The 17,628-nt window shown below is 43.2% G+C and overlaps 1 protein-coding gene across 7 annotated transcripts in view; it reads left to right on the top strand.

Moving 5' to 3' along the window:
* Positions 1-17,628, top strand: part of lef1 (lymphoid enhancer-binding factor 1) — a 39,853-nt gene that overhangs the window by 11,928 nt on the left and 10,297 nt on the right. For 6 of the 7 annotated variants that reach the window (XM_034893968.1, XM_034893969.1, XM_034893970.1 and 3 more), the window contains exons 4-7: positions 10,596-10,728; positions 14,083-14,173; positions 15,892-16,011; positions 16,807-16,969. In XM_034893968.1, the coding sequence (XP_034749859.1) occupies positions 10,596-10,728; positions 14,083-14,173; positions 15,892-16,011; positions 16,807-16,969 (507 nt within the window). The remainder of the gene's footprint in view (positions 1-10,595; positions 10,729-14,082; positions 14,174-15,891; positions 16,012-16,806; positions 16,970-17,628) is intronic. The other variant, XM_034893993.1, reaches the window with a different exon arrangement.

Raw genomic sequence — 17,628 nt, forward strand, 5'->3', positions numbered from 1 at the left:
GAGCAGAAAATCAGAGTACAATGGAGTAATTACACTTGCAGATGTAGCCATATTTATGATGAGGTAGATAGAGAAAACAGAAAGAATGACGAGCTCTGATTGCCATGGAGCTTGGTAGTTAGTGTGCTAACGAGCCGGGTCTCTTTTGTGTTAAAACATGTGCCTAATGTCACCTCCACTGCACTTCCAGTCCTCCCCCACCATCTCCCGCCCTGTCCTCCCTCCAGTGTCATATCTCTATCCCTCATGCCCTCCTCAGTCGGCTCTGAAATGCAAGCTTGGCCAAGGCTCCTGCCCCAGGCGCCCAATTTACTATGGCTGGAGAAAAATTCAGTGGCCCCAAGTCACAGAGGAAAACAGCAGAGCTGAACGCTGCTCTTTCCCTGCTGCTGCAGTTTGTCTGATCTGTGCAACTGTTTCAGTGTCTTAACACGCAGCAATGTAACAATTTACACCCTTCTGCTTTTTTTTAATGTGGCTTACTGAGGAGATTTATCCCAATTATGTTTGCTTCTAGTTTAGGCAAATCTAGAACGTGGTAGGAGTTTGATGCTCATGACTAATACCACCTAGCGTATGTTATATGATTATTTATTTGTATGACTTTTTTTTAAGCCTATGATAATTTTATGTGGGTTTTTTAGAAACAATTAATTGGGGGCTTTGTAGAGGGCAGAGGAAAAAGTTCAGCTTCACATTATTGGTGTTTACTTGGAAATATATGATTGCCTTGGCTTTTATTTTCCCCCTGCGCTCTGTCTGTAAGAGCTTATGTCACAGGCATGAGAACAAGGCTTTGTTTTTTTCCCTCAGCAGTCACTTTATGCAGGATGATGAAACCCACAAAGATATCTAGCAAGAATGTGTTTGTTCATCTGATGAGCTCGCCTTGCGCTCCCTGTTTCTTTTGATCATCGGACTGCTCGGTAGGTGATTGAAGGCACTTGTTTTCCTTGTGGGATGTACACATTGAATAAATTAAATATACCGTCCTGTAATAATAGAATGTAGATGATCAGGACCTTGATGTCTGCGATGGTATTAACAAGGCAGGCTGACAAGCAAGCGGAGCTGACTCTAAAAATATAAAGGTCACGCTGAATGGATTATGTGGCATCAATGGAGCCACCGTCCAGCTCAGCAGGAGCCTTTAAATCCACTAGCAGCCATAACCCCCCGGCTCAGGGGCCAGGTGACGCTTTTCATGTCCTCCAATGGAGAGACATCACAGAGGCATCCTCTACTTTGAGCTGCCCATCATCAAACAATGCATCAAAACATCAAATCAATCCACCCCCACTGTATCTATCTTTTGAAATGAAAGATAGGGGGTGGGGTGGAAGTGCCCTCCATGCCCCTTACACCACAACTCTACATTTTCCTTTCTCCCATTGCAAACATTAACAATACTTCCATACTGAAGCATTGGTATAGTGGAAAGGTTGTGCTTGATTATTGTTTGAAACGTTCAACAGTGGTTACCTGACTTGTGATTACAAATCTGCTCTAGGACAGTTTTATGTGGGTCTACCTTATGAAAACAGCTTATTATAGTCTCTGGGATTGCAACTCCAGGATTACTATAGCTGACACTACTATGGTATATATTTGTACTTTAAGCCCTACTTCTTAAATTTTGCTGCCAGTGATTGCAAAGATGTGTGTGAAGATGATTGTACACAACTTGAACAGAATTTAACACAAACTTGCCATAAGGTGACACAGTAATGGAAAGTAATTTCATCATCCACACGTTGGCTGTTAAATCTCTAGCAATTATCTGAATGGCTCAAGTCATTATCTCCACATCTTACTTGCATTGGTTTGTTAAGATCAATCTATTTTGTTCACAGGCAAAGAAGATAGATTCATGGTTGCCACTTACTGAAGCCTACTCTTTTTTTTTTTTGTTCTACAAATAACTGCTTAATCATTCATAATTGTTTCCCGGAGCCAAACATTATATATTGCCATTGCTTGTTTCATCTGACCAATTGTCCCAAAGCCAAAGATTTCCAGCTCGGCTCATTCAATCTAACATGGCTTTTTGTTTATAGACAAATTAGATAATACTAAAAGCAGTCTACTATGAATAAATCCAGTTAAGAGCTGAATTACAACCACGGTGTATTCATTGTATGGCGCGTCATTCATTTTTTTGTAGCATCAGGTGCATGAGTGTGCCCTGTAATGTTGCTGTAACCACATGCCCTTAGCCTAAGGATCCCCTTTTGTGCTCCAGAAATTCACTATTACCATTTCTTTAGAGGTATCAAGGGAAAAGCAGACGTTGTTGATTGCCATGTTGTACATGGTCGTTGTTCTGTTTGTATTAAAGCCCACAAAACCCTGCCACCGAGCTAATTGATGAGGCAGGGTTTTCATGTGACCGTCCAGATCCTTGTAGAGCTTCTTGAAGTGCTCCCTGCTTCTCTGGGGATGGAGAAAAGCCATTTGTTCAGAGGGGATCAGATTTGAATAGCTTTGTGCTTTTCATTCAGATCTTAACAGGGGCGTGTGCGCCTGGCTGGAAAGAAACTCTGAAATGTGTGGTTTGATTAATGACTAATTCCCGGCTGAAAGGCAGTTGTTGGTAGTCTTTACCAGTTAATCCCTTAAAATGTGGAATCACACCCAAACAGTGGGTTGCTGGTATTGTTGTACGGCCTATAATGTGAATGAGCCGAAAGGTTTGCAGTGTGATCCCCAATGATGAATGCTTCTAAGCACTGTGGCATTAACCTTGCCGGTCATATGACTTGTAACATCATGAAAAACACAGCTTTGTCTGGGTGCTTATCTAATTATGTAAAAAGATCATTTTGGAAGTAAAAGGAGACGTGTTCAGCTTCAAACGTAATGGTGGTTTGGGGTGAAAAGAGCATTGATCGTGTAACTACAGGGTCAAAGTTCAGATCAAAGTCAGGACACAGCTGTTATGACACCTAAGGCAGGCTTGTTAGGACCCACAGTTTTATTTAAATCATTACATAACCTATTTAACCCTATCACAAGACATTAACAAATTTACAAAATTCTGGCATTTTTCTGTGGATTTTTATTTTTATTGTAAGTCATCAATGGTACAGATTCACTAACCCATCAATATTTTCTATTAGACTTTGTGTCGGTGGCTGTGCGTCGGTCTGAGTGAAATACAGAATGAAAACTAGGTCAATACTCTCTACAGCTCAGGCAGAAGCAGCTCTCATTCAAATCACCTCCCCATCCACATTTGCCTAGTTTGCTCCATTGAAAGCTTCCCCGCAAAAACACGGCAGTGCCTTCACAGCCTTATGCTGTCCACCTTCGTCCATCTATCCCTGGCTAGCTTGCAATGCTAATATTTACCCCTTCCTTTCCGTGGATGTAATATGCAATGTTGCATTGGAGCTAGCTGGGGCTTAGTGAGAAGAGTACTGTCTCTAGCTTTCGTCTCCACAGGTAGAGACACACAAAGACCCCCACCAGACTCTATTTTCCCCCTCAACGCTGAGCTCCCAAATCCAAACTGACAGCCATTCATGCCCAGAATACCTGGGCGAAAGCTGAGGGGGGGAAACACTATCTAGGTGTAGCAGGCAAATCCGCTCTTGTTCGGCAGATCTATGAAGCTCCTGCATAAGGCACCTCATCAGCACTTTCCCCCCATTCTGCACTGCATTTTTTCTCCCTCTTTCTCTGCGTCTCTGGTATTGTGCGGAGGCTAAGGTTTTAGTGCGCTTGCCACACAAAGTTAGCGTGTGCTGCGAATTTTATTTGTGTATATCTCTCAGGGCCTTCGAGTGTTGTTGTTGAATGTGGATGTTGGCACCACCGGGCCGCCTGGCAAGAATGTAGCTACTCAGCAGACCAGAGCTGGCTTCTAATGATAAATCATGCAGTGTGCTAATGCAGCAACCCGGTTGCTATAAATAGTTGCTAGAGAAGGATGACGATTGATTCAGGAAGCAAAAAATAAAGCATGCTCCAAACATTTTCTGCTTGTGGTCACTGTGGACACAGCTGATCAGGTAATTGAAGCAATGATGCAGCTAAAGACTTTATGACTAAGATTTTAATACAGTTAGGCACCATGACACTGTTCAGATACAGCAGGAAGCTATCTTTTTTGTGCCTATGGTGTCACAATTCTGCAAGACTGGTGTCATCTAAGGTGTTGTTGGCATTTTCAGTTAACCTGTCTCAAGGCAACTGATGGAGCTGCAGAGAGAGAAGCCTTGTCCTTTGTGGAGGTATAGATACCTAGTGGGTGCGCAAGTGTGTGTGTGTGTGGGTGTGCGGTCTGCCTTTTGTGTACGTGTTTGCCTGTGCGCTTGCAGGCCTGCTGACAGTGGCACTTCAGCAGAATGTTTGCCCTTTCCTCAGTCCTTTGATGTGACCAGGTCCTGCTGTGATAATGAGCCCTGTGCCCCGCCGCAAGGTGAACATCCTGCAGTACGCCCAGGGCTCTGCCAGAGCAGCGGCCCAACCCCCACCACTCCTCTACACACACACACACACACACACACACACACACACACTCACACTCACACTCACACTCACACTCACACTCACTCTGCAACTACAACAGTGGAGACGACCACCACTTAGAGCTGATAAACTTCCACACTGGACTTGGATAGTGTGAAAATAATGACAACCCTGACAAACATTTATTAGGTAGGTATAAGCACCGTACATTAAGGCCTGGCAATATGGGTGAATATGGTGATTAATATCACAATGTATTACCACGATGGAGATATATTACAAAATGGAATATGTATGCAAAAATAGCATAAATATTCAAATAAATATTTAAAGCATGTAAAAGAAAGTCTGTTGATTTTCTATATTTTCCCTCCTGTCAATGAATCCCTTGAAAAGACCAAAACCAATAGTGAATTGATCCACCTACAAGTATTTTCTGTGTAGCTAAAGCCTTATATGGCTTATTTCTTCCTGCCATAGACCATCCAACAACGATTTAAAAAAAGAATTAATGAGCCAAACCACAAGCTTAAATGCCAGGCAGCCAAACAAACTGCACTGTAGTTTCTTTTGAGTAACTCTGCTGCCGTTAGTAGAATTTGCACTGTCTACTCCTGTTAAATTGTTTTCTAAAAACTACAGTGCCCAGGAGTTGTAGGATTTTTTGAAAACTTTTTTTAACCAAGTATCTATTCATGACTTTTTAACTATTATTATTTCATTATTTTTTCATTTATTTCGTACATTTAACATCTACATCTTAACATCTTGTTCCTAGTAGGAACATATGGGCTTGGGACCAAGAGCTACAGACAGACTTTTGCAGTATTGATTTATTGAGACACAGATTAAAATTATATGTATTGTATCAGTTACAATTCTTTGTTACAATCTGCCTTGAAACAATAATGTGGACGACCCTAAGTTATTTTGTAAAACAGTAACATTATATTATCATACAGAAGCTGCAAGATGACCAAAATTCAGCATACACAATTGCTGAACTCCTTCCAAACCATACACTGCAGCTTTAAACTTTTAATGAACTGGCTGTTATCATAGTGCTTTACTGTTTCTTCTTAACTCGCTGTGGCTTAACAGGGAAGAAAAACAGCAACTGGATCATTTTTAATGTTCTGTTGCTCTTCCCTCAGTTTTTTAATAGCTCCGCGACATATAGAAATTAAGAGTTGAACACTTTAAAAAGCGGATAATGTCTTTTCATCTGGGGCAGGCATATTTCACACAAATTATCTCCTTTGCAGGTTCAGAATGTCAGTATGAGAGCTAGCGTGATTGGTTTGCTTGGAGCACACGCTCTTCATGCCAACTGAAGGATGATGGGTAATCCACCTTTTCCTATTCAGTTGTGCTTGGTGGTGGTGGTGGGTAAGAAGACAGTCAGCTGTTAATAGCTCCTTTGTGTTCATATGAAGCATGTATGTGTAAAATTCATTAAACGCGTGGTTACTGCAGCCTGATCCCTTCACCATGTACCATGACCATCTTTTACAGAATGTCTTTCCTTGTTCCATGTTAATACAGTGGCATGTGGCAGTTATGTGTGGTTAATGTAAGGTGTTTGACATGTGGGTGTAACGGTGGTATTTAGAGGAAAGCGCCAAAAGTTTCCTCGCACGCTAAATTTGTGCTGCAACTTAGCAACTAGAACCAGAACATTTCATATGTGTTACATGCATTTCTTAGTAATCTAAGTAATACACCAAACACCATTACACTTTAAGTTGTGATCTCCTTTTAAACCTTTTGTGTTTTAACCTTTTTTACTTACTGGCCTCAGCCATCATTGTCACCGCTTTTGTTTAACTTTCAGACTCTGACTAGCACGCAAGATTTATGATTGAAATGAAAAGGGGGGAGTAGAGAGATTGGGGCGGAGGGGGCTTCACAGATGTAAATGTCTCTCCAGGGTAGGCTTTTCCTGTTATTCGCAGCCTCCTCCAATCCAGTCCCTGTGGTTGGCTTTGCTTGTTCGTCTCATTACCCTGGGCGCGTGACGCTCCTTCGCTTGCTGGCGGCCCGGCTTTCTTCTCCATTAATTGGGTTTCGTTACATTAAGCCCCTTGGCTGATGGGCCATCTTACCAACGTTCCATTTTTAGCACTCCACTCGAAGCTGGTGGGGCTCAACCCGCTCTGTGAATGGTAATTGGTTATTTATTTAGGCTTCCTCAGGTTGGTCTCCACTGGTTTTGGTAGAGGTAGGGGAGGAGGGAGGTACTGTCCCTTTTATCTTCCGTGCTGTAAAGCTGCAATGGGAGAATGTTTGCTCACTTTTGTTGGGAAAAGGTCAAACAACTTGCACACAAACACACCTGAGAGTGAACACCTGGCCTGAGGGTGACTCTGTAATGGGCACACCCTTACTTTATAATGTACATGAACTTTTGGGCATTTACAGAGGCTTTCCATCTGTAAATCTTGCGTTCTTAATGATCACATTGTCAGTGGAAACAGTAGCCAAAGATGGTATTTAAACAGCCAGGTGGGTGTGTGCCAGTGATTCACAGTTTTTTTTAAATGATTCCCTTAGGTGATTGGAAATATATAGCAAAGCCTTGATGGTCCTGGTTTTAATCGCATAACAATTTCTTGCCTTATCTTTTTTTCTTCTGTTAATATCCTGGGCATTTTTTTGGTGCATCTATTTCCTCTAGAGTGCCAACGATCCTGTGAGTAGGTGAGATTGAGTTTTAGGGTGAGAAGGGCTTCTTAGTGAAAAGATTTAGCAGCATGAGAATCCATAGCTACCACTTGAGCTGCCATCTCCCCAGCTGTTTGTGAAACACCTCACATGGTTTCTACACACTAGATTGTAGCTGCAGGCGCGAAGAGTCCTCGTTGCATATAAATTACAGAAGTGGGAAGTGATTATTATAAAATTCCCGCTTTCCCTTTTTTCCACTCCACTCTGCAGAAGTGGTATAATTGAGTGGAGTACAAAAGCCGTGCTGTGGGGGTAGAGAAGGAGAGAGATGCTAAAAAGGCAATATTGCAAGGATAGTTATTGCATCTACCATATAAACACACGTACAAACACGCACCCTCATGCTCAGAAACCATGGCAGGATGCTGGTGGAATCTGACAGAATACAAGCTCAGAGACACCGGCGTGCCGTCAGAAAAATCCTCCCTCAGTAAAAAAGAAACAAAAACGAAACGTCCCATTTCCCTTACCCACCCCCAATTTCAGACAGCACGCCAAGTCACTGGCTTCCCATGCTGAAACACGCTGGAGTGTCTCCTCCATGGAGGGCTTCCTGCCAGCTCCAGTTCCGCACAATGAATTTCTCTTAAAACCACATCTGAGGGGTTCTTTAGAAGGGCCGGCCAAGCCTGGATATGAAATTCCAAATGGAACGTTTTCTTTTCAATCCTTGCCGCCTCTCCTCTTTCGCTCTCCCTGAAAAATATGAATAGAGAGATCCTAAGCCTATTATTTCTCCTGTACAATAAAAGAGACCTACAATATGGCTGCCCTCCATGGCAACAGCACCACTGCTGCTAATGGTTTTTAGAGTCAGAATGGGGGATGAGAGGAGGTCAAATTGTAGTGATGTGCCGTGACCCTGCTCATGGTTTTGGTCACTTGAGTGTCTCCAACTACTTCCTCCAGGATATTGGTAAAAGGGTGTCATGCTTTTTGTGTGTAAACTTGCCAAGAGCTGCAAAGTGAGTGCAGCAAGCCAACAAATCTCCACCTGAAAGAATTAAAATGGTGCCTCCATGACGACTGGCATTAGCATGTTAAGACTGTTACTTAACAGTCAAAATGTTGGACAAAATATTTTATTTAACCCTGATACAGTTTCCCCATCATATTGTATGAATGTTTAGAGAGATGTAGATGTAAGATGCCTAAATGGCAATTTGCTGCACTTCGGAGACTAAACCATGGTAAGTTATGGCATGCAGTTTATGTAAATGTGAAGCCAAATGGCCATAAGTTGCTTATTGGTCACAGAGGCCTGCGTGTTTTTCTTTGGTGGCTTTTTGCCACAATGGAGGCAGTATATTAAGAAGTTGAGAAAAATAGGATTTGACAGCTGTAACTGGGAAAAGCACAAAATGTAGCTTCTTTTCTGTGGTGGAAGCTTCTAGCTTTCTTGGGTGCTAAGGAGTCAATCACCTTTTTTAGTTTTTTGTTGTTGCAGTGTCTTGTAGTTTTTGTGTGTGTGTGTGTGTGTGTGTGTGTGTGTGTGTGTGTGTGTGTGTGTGTGTGAACAAGAATGAGAGACTAACTTTTGTTTCTGGTTGTTTTTTCTTTTTTTTCTCTGGTACAAATTAGAGAAGACTTCCAGTTTAAATGATAGTCCCTTAGGTTCTTATCTCAGTCCCACAGGATAACAAACGGGAGTAGAGAGGCGTAAAATAATATGGGCGAGAATGCTATCAGCCCCTGGTGGAGGCATGTCCCAACCACCCCAATCCAGGTTTAGGGTTAGCAGCCCTTACTAATAAGCCCTCCTCATCAGTAGGATGAGGTCTGACACCCACACACTCACAGATTATCACATCACCTTTGACTCTTGTTGCCCAGGGTCAATAAACCATACTCACCTGGGCTAATGTGAAAAGCCTCTGCATAGTAGTAGTTGTTTTCAGGCAGGATTTGTCTTTTTTGTGGTCAGTGCGTTGCAATCCTAAATGCTACAATGTGGACTGTGCTAGATGAAGGCGTCTGAAGCTGTTATCTAGAGAGGAATTGGGAAAGAAATTGGCCCTTGGAGATGAATTTCCCATCCCGATAAAGAATCAGATGCAGATCCTTTCCTCATGTGGTTGAGGATACGGAGATCTTTATCCGCACGCACGCATGCACATACACACACATCCATACATACATACATACATAGAGCACACATACTGCTCTTTGTGTTCCCGTTTAGGACGTTCCCTGAAGGGAGGGAGAGGGGGGTCTTAAGTTGAGACCGGTACCAGTCTGCGAGAAGTTCTGGGGAAAACGCAGACATTCCAGCCGTGTGTGTGTGTGTTTGTGTGTGTGTGTGAGAGAGTACCAATCACCACTTAGCGCTGCAGGAATGTCACCTTGGCAGACACCTCACTAGGACTACAAACTGAGATCTAATAAAGAACGGTCCCTTGATTACATCGTCTCTTCAGAAATGTATGATCATACTTAATTTAGATGATAATCTCCAACAACATTATTAATCCCGTGACTGTTCCTGTGAGAGCATTTGATAACAATTTCATGAGATTCTTTGATTCAAAGCTTGTGGGAGCCATTCGGTGTAAGATATGTCTCACCAAACAGCGTACCAATGTCTCTCCGATTAGCAATATATCCTGTGGAGGTGATATTTTGACTCCACCTCTGCTCCGGGCTCCGATTGTGAATAGTAGATTTAGTATGGCTAAGCATTGCCATGTGTTCATTGCTGCTGAAGCATGTAAGCTCTATTGGCTGGGGGTTGGGGCCGGGGATTTTTGGGCCTGGCTCGGCCTATTTTAGTTGTCAGGAGGCAGGTCTCTCTGAGTCAGCCGGGGATGGGGGGGCCTGTGGTCAGGCCACTGTTGACGTGATTACCCCTGCATTAAGTACCGCTGCAGACATCTGTCTCACTCCCGCTCTCTCTCCATAGCCAACCCCTTTCTCCTCCTCCATCCCTCATCTCTCCTTCCCCCGGCTCTTGCTCTGTAATGAACTCCCCTTATTCTCAAACTAATGACTGCCTTTGATCTCCCGCCTAAGACCTCTGCTCTAACTCTAGCCAGCGAATCTTGCATTTCTCTCCCCTCTCTTTGCTCCATTGCTTGCTTGCTCCTATTTGCTCCAGCTCCATTTCTCTCTTTAGCTGTCTCAAACATGCCCATGCACCGTTTTTGACTTGTTTTTCCACCTTCCTTCAGGGAATAGGGTTTTCAGTCCTGCTGACCTAGGCTTATTAAAGTTCTGAGGTGCTGGGATCAGGCTACAAAGAAGAAAGGATATTTTTTTTCATGACCATAAGCTTCACCCACATCTACATGGAGGCAGACCCACCCCATTCAACTGCATGGAATAATGCAGTTGAAGTTGATGTTAATGTCATCCCTCTTTCTTAATGTTTTAGGACCATCTTGTGTTTTTCTCCACAGTCTAACAAAGTCCCTGTGGTGCAGCCGTCTCATGCAGTCCACCCACTCACCCCACTGATCACGTACAGTGACGAGCACTTCGCCCCAGGATCCCATTCTGGTCTTCATCCCCAGGATATCAACAACAAACAAGGTAGAGACCAAGCAAACAGATCCAAACATGACAGCCTCTACAACAACCGTGTGGAAGCTGTAATGTCAGTAATAAATCTTTGTGGATGTGGATCCATGTTCCAAAATATTCTGGATGTTCTTGTCATCCTTTTGCTTCATAAAATAAAATAAAAAAGTAGTGGTAATATATTCAAAATGACCAAAAACTCTGTTTACTGTTTACAGTTGCGCTACTTTCTCTGCTGTTACAGGTAATTTATGATAACCAGATAACAAAACAATATAAAGTTACATAATGTTTTGCTCACAATACAAACCTCCAGGCTAAGTTACTGTATGCAACACTTAAAATACAAAGATGCTTCCGTAACTTATTCTCTTATTGTAAATTAATGATTTTCTGTCTGAGCAAAACATTCGTGGCAACTGCATGTCCTCCCGGTAACCAAAAAGAGAAGACTTTTACGGCAGCAGGTGTGTTAAAAACACTACAACTTTTATCCAGTGCGGCCACTCTAAGGAAAGGATCTGAACACTTCATCCACCACTGTCACCTTTAGAAATAAAGTGTAATTGTTTTTTTTTAAGTTTATTTATTTAGGACAGAAGAAGACATGAAAGGGGAGAGAAAAGGGGAATGACATGCAGAAAAGGGCCGCAGGTCGGAGTCGAACACCGGCCCGCTGTGTTGAGTAAACCTCTATATATGGTCGCCTGAGCTATCTGGGCTCCCCATGAAGTGTAATTGTGCACGCAGTCTGAATTCAACTGAACCACTACCTGTATTGTGTGTGTGTGTGTGTGTGTGTGTGTGTGTGTGTGTGTGTGTGTGTGTGTGTGTGTGTGTGTGTGTGTGTGTGTGTGTGTGTGTGTGTATGTGTATGTGTGTATGTGTGTGTGTGTACTGTTTAAATATATTTTTATACCCCTTTGTGGCAACATTGTCAGGAATCATTAGAGAAAGAAACCAAAATGTGTCACAGCAGAGTCATCCTTTCTATCAAGTCTGAACATGAACTCATTTAAAGCAGCCTATGGGACGGCGCGCTGAGCTCTGCTGCCCTCTCCCTCTGAGAGCCTCTCACAAACAACATCAAGCTACAGCTCTGACAGCTGCAGAGGAGCTCCTCAGCAGTTTGGACAAGCTCCTCAGCCCCCCGCAGCTGGAGATTTTGGCAACTTCTCACAAATGCAAAAGACGTGGGCCCCGCCACAGTTATGTCCCGCACCTTGTCTCTTCTCCTGGCTTTCTTCTCCCGCGGCTGCCAGTTGAAAAGGAGAGGGATCAGACAGGATGTAGGCGATGATGAAGATGATGATGAGGCTGGGAGGTTCTGAGGGGCCGGCTATAAATAACAATGTAGAACTGAGCACAAGAGTACACAGCGTAGTGAGATGAAGGGAGTGAGACATATAAAGAAACTGTGCTCCACATATGTCAGAGGAATCGTGCATCAGACACATTTTTGTTGAATATTCTTTTTCAAGGAAGCAGGAACGAATTGTGTTGACATGGAATTGAGCATTAAACACACTGTACGAGAACAGAAATTTGTTGTCATGTAGTACAATTTCTAAAGCGGTGCCCTCCATTTTACTGTCTGTGTTGGTCTTGTCCATAGAGATGCACCAAGTTTCTAACAAACACTTTTTTTATATTTCTTTTAATATTTTTTTTTACTATATGTGATCTTTGCACTTGCACTTCCATAGACATCTATGTCCATGCGATCCAGTTGCAGAATTAGCTGCAAATGATTTCCCCAGGCATATTCACGTGTGTATACCAGTCGAGCTCAGCTAAAAATCGAAATATCTCTTATTCTCTTTCTTGCCGCCCCTCTCTCTCTTTCCGTCTTGCTCTCTCATATCGACCATTTGCTGCTCTGCCTTCCTTAGTGGGCTCAGACTTTGATCTGCTCGTTAATTATGAAAAACAATCATGGATTTTCTCATTATGAGCTCTAATATGCACAGGGCCGCAATGCAGGATGGAAGGTCGAGCAGGGGGGGGCTATGAACGTTTTACATTAAAACCTTGTATGTATACTGTTTAAAAAAAAAGATATTACATGGGAACACTAATTCAAATATATATAACTTCCAGATGAAGCATGTTAGTGTTGCTTGTTTTGAGAGGAAATGCGAGTGTGAAGCCTTGTTGGGTGTCAATGGGAACGTGTGACAGGAGAGTGAGTAATTAGGCACCTTAGGGGTGTGAGTGACAAGGTTAACACGCTGGGGCTCTCTCCGCCTCCCTCACCGCCTCACCCCTTGCCTCCTTCCCTTCTGCCCTTAGGAGGGCCCTCAGGAGTGATAGCTGGTGGATTAGTTGGCAGGGGGTAGTGCTATGCGTGCTATGAATCCAGCGCTGCAACATTGGCTTTGGAGATATAAGCCCCCTGCTCCTCTCTGAGGAGAGAGGCCCCTTCAGACCACAGCCTGGAGAGAGAAAGAAGACGAGAAAAGATAGAGGCAGGGAGAAAAGGCTGGCTCCAGCAGGGATTAGAAGATGCTGCTAATCTGGAGGCATTTGGCCTCTTTTCATTTTGCGTGTGTGCGTTTGTGCGTGTGTGCGTGCATACTCGCGTTACCATTGCACTTGTATGTATATGAACAATATTAATACTCTAGTATCCGATTATTACTTGCTCTGTTCTAAAATGAAAAACAAAGCATGTCAGACCCCTCAACCTTGAAACCTAGCAGGAGCAGGCAGGCTGGAGATGGAGCAGCTTAGTCCTGTAGATCCACCGACAGTTAGTCCAAGTCAATCCCGTGTCTACAGGGAAAGCTGCAGCCTATTCCACAAAGAGGAAGCTTCAGTTAACCAGCTTAAAGACGGGAAAATATCATCCCTTTCTTACTAATGATAATGTGAGGTCAAGTAACGTGTTCCAGCCCGACACACGGGATGTCCTTTACTTGGAGTGAAGCAGGATGCGAAGGTGGGAAGGAGTAATATAGATTTGAAAGGAAATAATCTTAACTCAAGATCCTCCATAGTATTACGGTATACAAATGTTATGACTTAAATTAGAAAATGTCTCATCAAAGACTGTGCAGTGCTACTTTTTGGTACTTTGTATATGATCGGTTGTCTCTTATGTCGTTCAATTTTTCAAATGCTCGTTCTATTTAAATGTTCTAAGGCTACAAGCCTGAACAACAATGGTCTCCCAGTAAAGTCATTCTTTGCACTTAAAAAGTTACTGTAGTTTTGTCAGAGATATGACTTTTGGCACTTGCCAGCATTTTATTCTCAATGCAACACATTTTGATTAGTACTTAGGATCCACAGGATGAAGACATATAAGTGAAAAATGTAGCCTGAATACTTTCAACACTTACGTACCATTTCTCGTTTGTCAAGGAATGCAAAGGCATCACCCCGGACCAGACATGACCAACTTCTACTCCCTGTCTCCTGGAGGAGTCGGACAGATCACGCCACCGCTGGGCTGGTGAGTGAGTCAGTCAGACAGACAAAAGCATGCACAGCTGATTCATATAAACAAGGAGCAATTACTATCCTGTCTCTTCACATCAGATGCACAATGACACGGTGCTGGCTTTGTGTACTGAATGGAGGAATGCTGGCCTGCAGCAGCAGCAGCAGCCTACACAGGGAGGTCTGCCTCTGGCTGTTCCTGCTGTTACTGCTGCGGTTTCAGCCACACCGCTCCTCTGTGTGCCCAGCACATGTCAAACACATCACCGCATACAAGCCCCTGCATAACCATATGGCTGCTTAACCCCCATCAAAGCTTCCTGGAAGCTCTTTGCTCTCTGAGCGTCACTTCATGTTTGTTAAGTACTTTTTTGGACTGCATCCTTGCCACTGCCATTCCTGCACTTCTTTTCCTTGTTCTTAACAAATCTTACTGTCTTTTGCCTTTCTAAGTATCTCTTTTTTTGTCAGTGTAATATTTGTAAAATCAGAGCTTTAGACATACACTGAGTGAAGCCAGATGTAACGTGCAGGATCAGGCAACTGTTGAAGCTCAGTCAGTCTTCTCCTACTTTCCTTCTCCTTAACTCTGAATACCTAGGTATACTTTTTGATTCATTTGGTTTTGAATGACTTACTTTACATACGTTTTTAAGGCATTTATTGTGTAGTGGCCATCTTTACTGAATGGAAGCAGCTTGTCCTGCTGTTGTGACCATATATTCTCTGCCTTTGAAGCCCCTTTAATGAAAAATATTTACATGAAGTGCAATTTAAAAAATGCTCACTGTAATTGGGCTAGTCTAACTCAATAACTGTGAAGAGTGACACTCTTTTTCCAGCAAAGTGGTCGGAGTGTGTAAGTCTTTTTTGGCTGAGGAAACAAGACCTACGTTTGGATTCTTGGCCATAGATTGTACTCAACGACAAGTCCCCGGGACTAGGGAAGCATTGTGTTTGCAGTACTAAACATTGCTGATCAGGACATTTCATGCTCCACAGAAATCTTTGTTTCTTTTTTGGAAACCCAGAAACCAGTTTATTGAAAACACTACTTACTTACAAACATTATGGACCCACTAATGGATGGATGACAAGAGACCAAATCTACTATTTGTCATTTCAGAAGATTAGACTCAAAGAGCTGGAGACGGTGACCAGGAAAGAAAAGCATACATAAAGATCTCCTGATGTTTGTCAGAAATGGATATTAAAAGCATTTCTAAAAATTTCAAAAAAAAAATGTAATATGGAAGACCGCAATAACTTTCTTTATCAGTTCCTCTTATTTTGCCTAATCTTTATTGTTCTCGAGATGCAGTGAGAAGGCATACAAAAGCACAAGTAATGGAAACCTGTAGTTCCCGACCATTTGTTACCATAGTTCCATGAATCATTGAACACACAATAACAGCGCGCAAAATATGTAAATTTCCATATTAAACCGGCGGCACCCAACCTTTTTTAAAGTGTGGGACCCCTCCCCCAATACAAACTAATATCTCCTTTTGACCCTCTACTCTAATATTGCAGGAAAGAGGTGTCTTTTTTAAATATATATACCATTTAGCATCTAACGTCAACCAAATAAATGTGTGTGGATGGATTTCTCTTGTTTGTGTACGCTGCTGCAAGCGTGTACCTACAATCATTTGACATTAAGGGGACCCTTTCCATGGTACTGTACTTCTAATTTAATTAATCAAAGCCTGCTGTCTGCTGTTATTGCAGGTTCTCACACCACATGGTGCCCGGCCCCCCAGGTCCCCACGCCACAGGGATCCCCCACCCGGCCATCGTCAACCCACAGGTCAAACACGAGCCACCGCATGAAACAGACATCATGCACATGTGAGTCCTGCAAACACAAAATACTTTCATTAAACACTATCACACACTTGAGAAAAATCAAAGAAAATCTCTGTTCCTCAGTTTTCTGAGATAACATACTTCCAGGTATTTGTCACTTCTCCACTACAGTAGGCCACTGCTGAACAAACCCTCTGTCAGAGCCTTGTTCTCATTCCCTTGATGTGAGCAGATAAGCATTGAGCTCTCCTGATAACAGGCCTATGCTTCATGTGGCCTCAGGGATCACAACACACTTAGCCAGCAACAGATACAGGTCCTAGATTAGTGCTCGGATGAACTGAATTCACATCTTCACTGTGTGTAGTGGTGAGTGCCCTAAGCGCCCTGAAGTCATCACTGATATTTCTATTATTCATGTCCAGCCCAGCACCAAGACTGTACTATTATCGAAAAGGTTGTTGGAAAGTAAGTCAGGAGTAGTACTAGGATGTTTTTGAGTGTGCAAGTTTTGAGCATTTGGCTTTAAGCGGGTGCCAATGTGCTGTGGACAAGAAGGTTTGGTTGCCATTACTGGTGAAGTAATCTCTCCGCATGAAGGGCTGCGACTGTGCAACTGCACATGATTAAAGAGGCAGGGGCCCATGGCGTGGCAACTCGTCTCACGCTGCCTCCCCACTGGCTGAGAGCAACCAGACCCTCGCTGCTTTTGTCGCCATTGCGGCACCACAATTTCCCTCCTCTGCTGCTTGGCTCTTTCATTCTGTCATTTTTCTAACTACTTTGTTTCCTCCTCTTCTTTACCTCCATCCATTTTGTTGTTGATTTTCCTTACAGGAAACCCCAGCACGAACAGAGAAAGGAGCAGGAGCCCAAAAGACCGCACATCAAGAAGCCGCTAAACGCCTTCATGCTTTACATGAAAGAAATGCGTGCGAATGTGGTCGCCGAGTGCACGCTGAAGGAGAGCGCTGCCATCAATCAGATCCTGGGACGAAGGGTAGGTCAAATAGTCTGTGTACCCTGATACACCAAGCTCGTTCTCTTGGTCACTGTCGTTTAGTTGTTTTGATTGAGGTTAATCACCCAGAGATAACAGTTCAAGCTGCAGCTCTAAAGAGTCTGCATGGACTCACTTTCCAGGCCCAATTAGTTTAAAAAGTACAAAGATTCCTCTCTCTTTTAACATACAGCCTTTTATGAACTAGTTGTGATTATTGTTGTAATGATTGCCCCAGCCAATTACTTCCCTCTCAGCAGCACAGATACAGACTGCCTATCTAACTGACATTTAATCAAATTGGCTTTAATAAAATATGCCTGGATAATGGTACGGTTGGAAATGACAAAATTTGTTCCTTTTGAGGATTGGGAAATGAGTGGAACCACAGAGCCATGTTAAAAGCCTTAACGAATAGGCCTAGCGGTTGAGGCAGCCAGCCACAGCAAAGCCTAGCTTGTGGCCCGCATGGGGTAATTGCTCGCTGACATAGTTTGAATAAAAAGCGCTGCTAAATTGGAACCAGTGTTTTGATATGAAATCAAAGTTTTTTTTCCTTCACTTCTCTCCCTCCCTCCCACCCTCCGCCCCCCCCCTCCCCCCGACTCTTGTGCATGTTAATCTCTTCATCATGTGTCCCCCTTCTTCTGTCCCTCCCG

This window comes from Etheostoma cragini, chromosome 2 (genome assembly GCF_013103735.1).
Source record: "Etheostoma cragini isolate CJK2018 chromosome 2, CSU_Ecrag_1.0, whole genome shotgun sequence".
Taxonomy (NCBI): Eukaryota; Metazoa; Chordata; class Actinopteri; order Perciformes; family Percidae; genus Etheostoma; species Etheostoma cragini.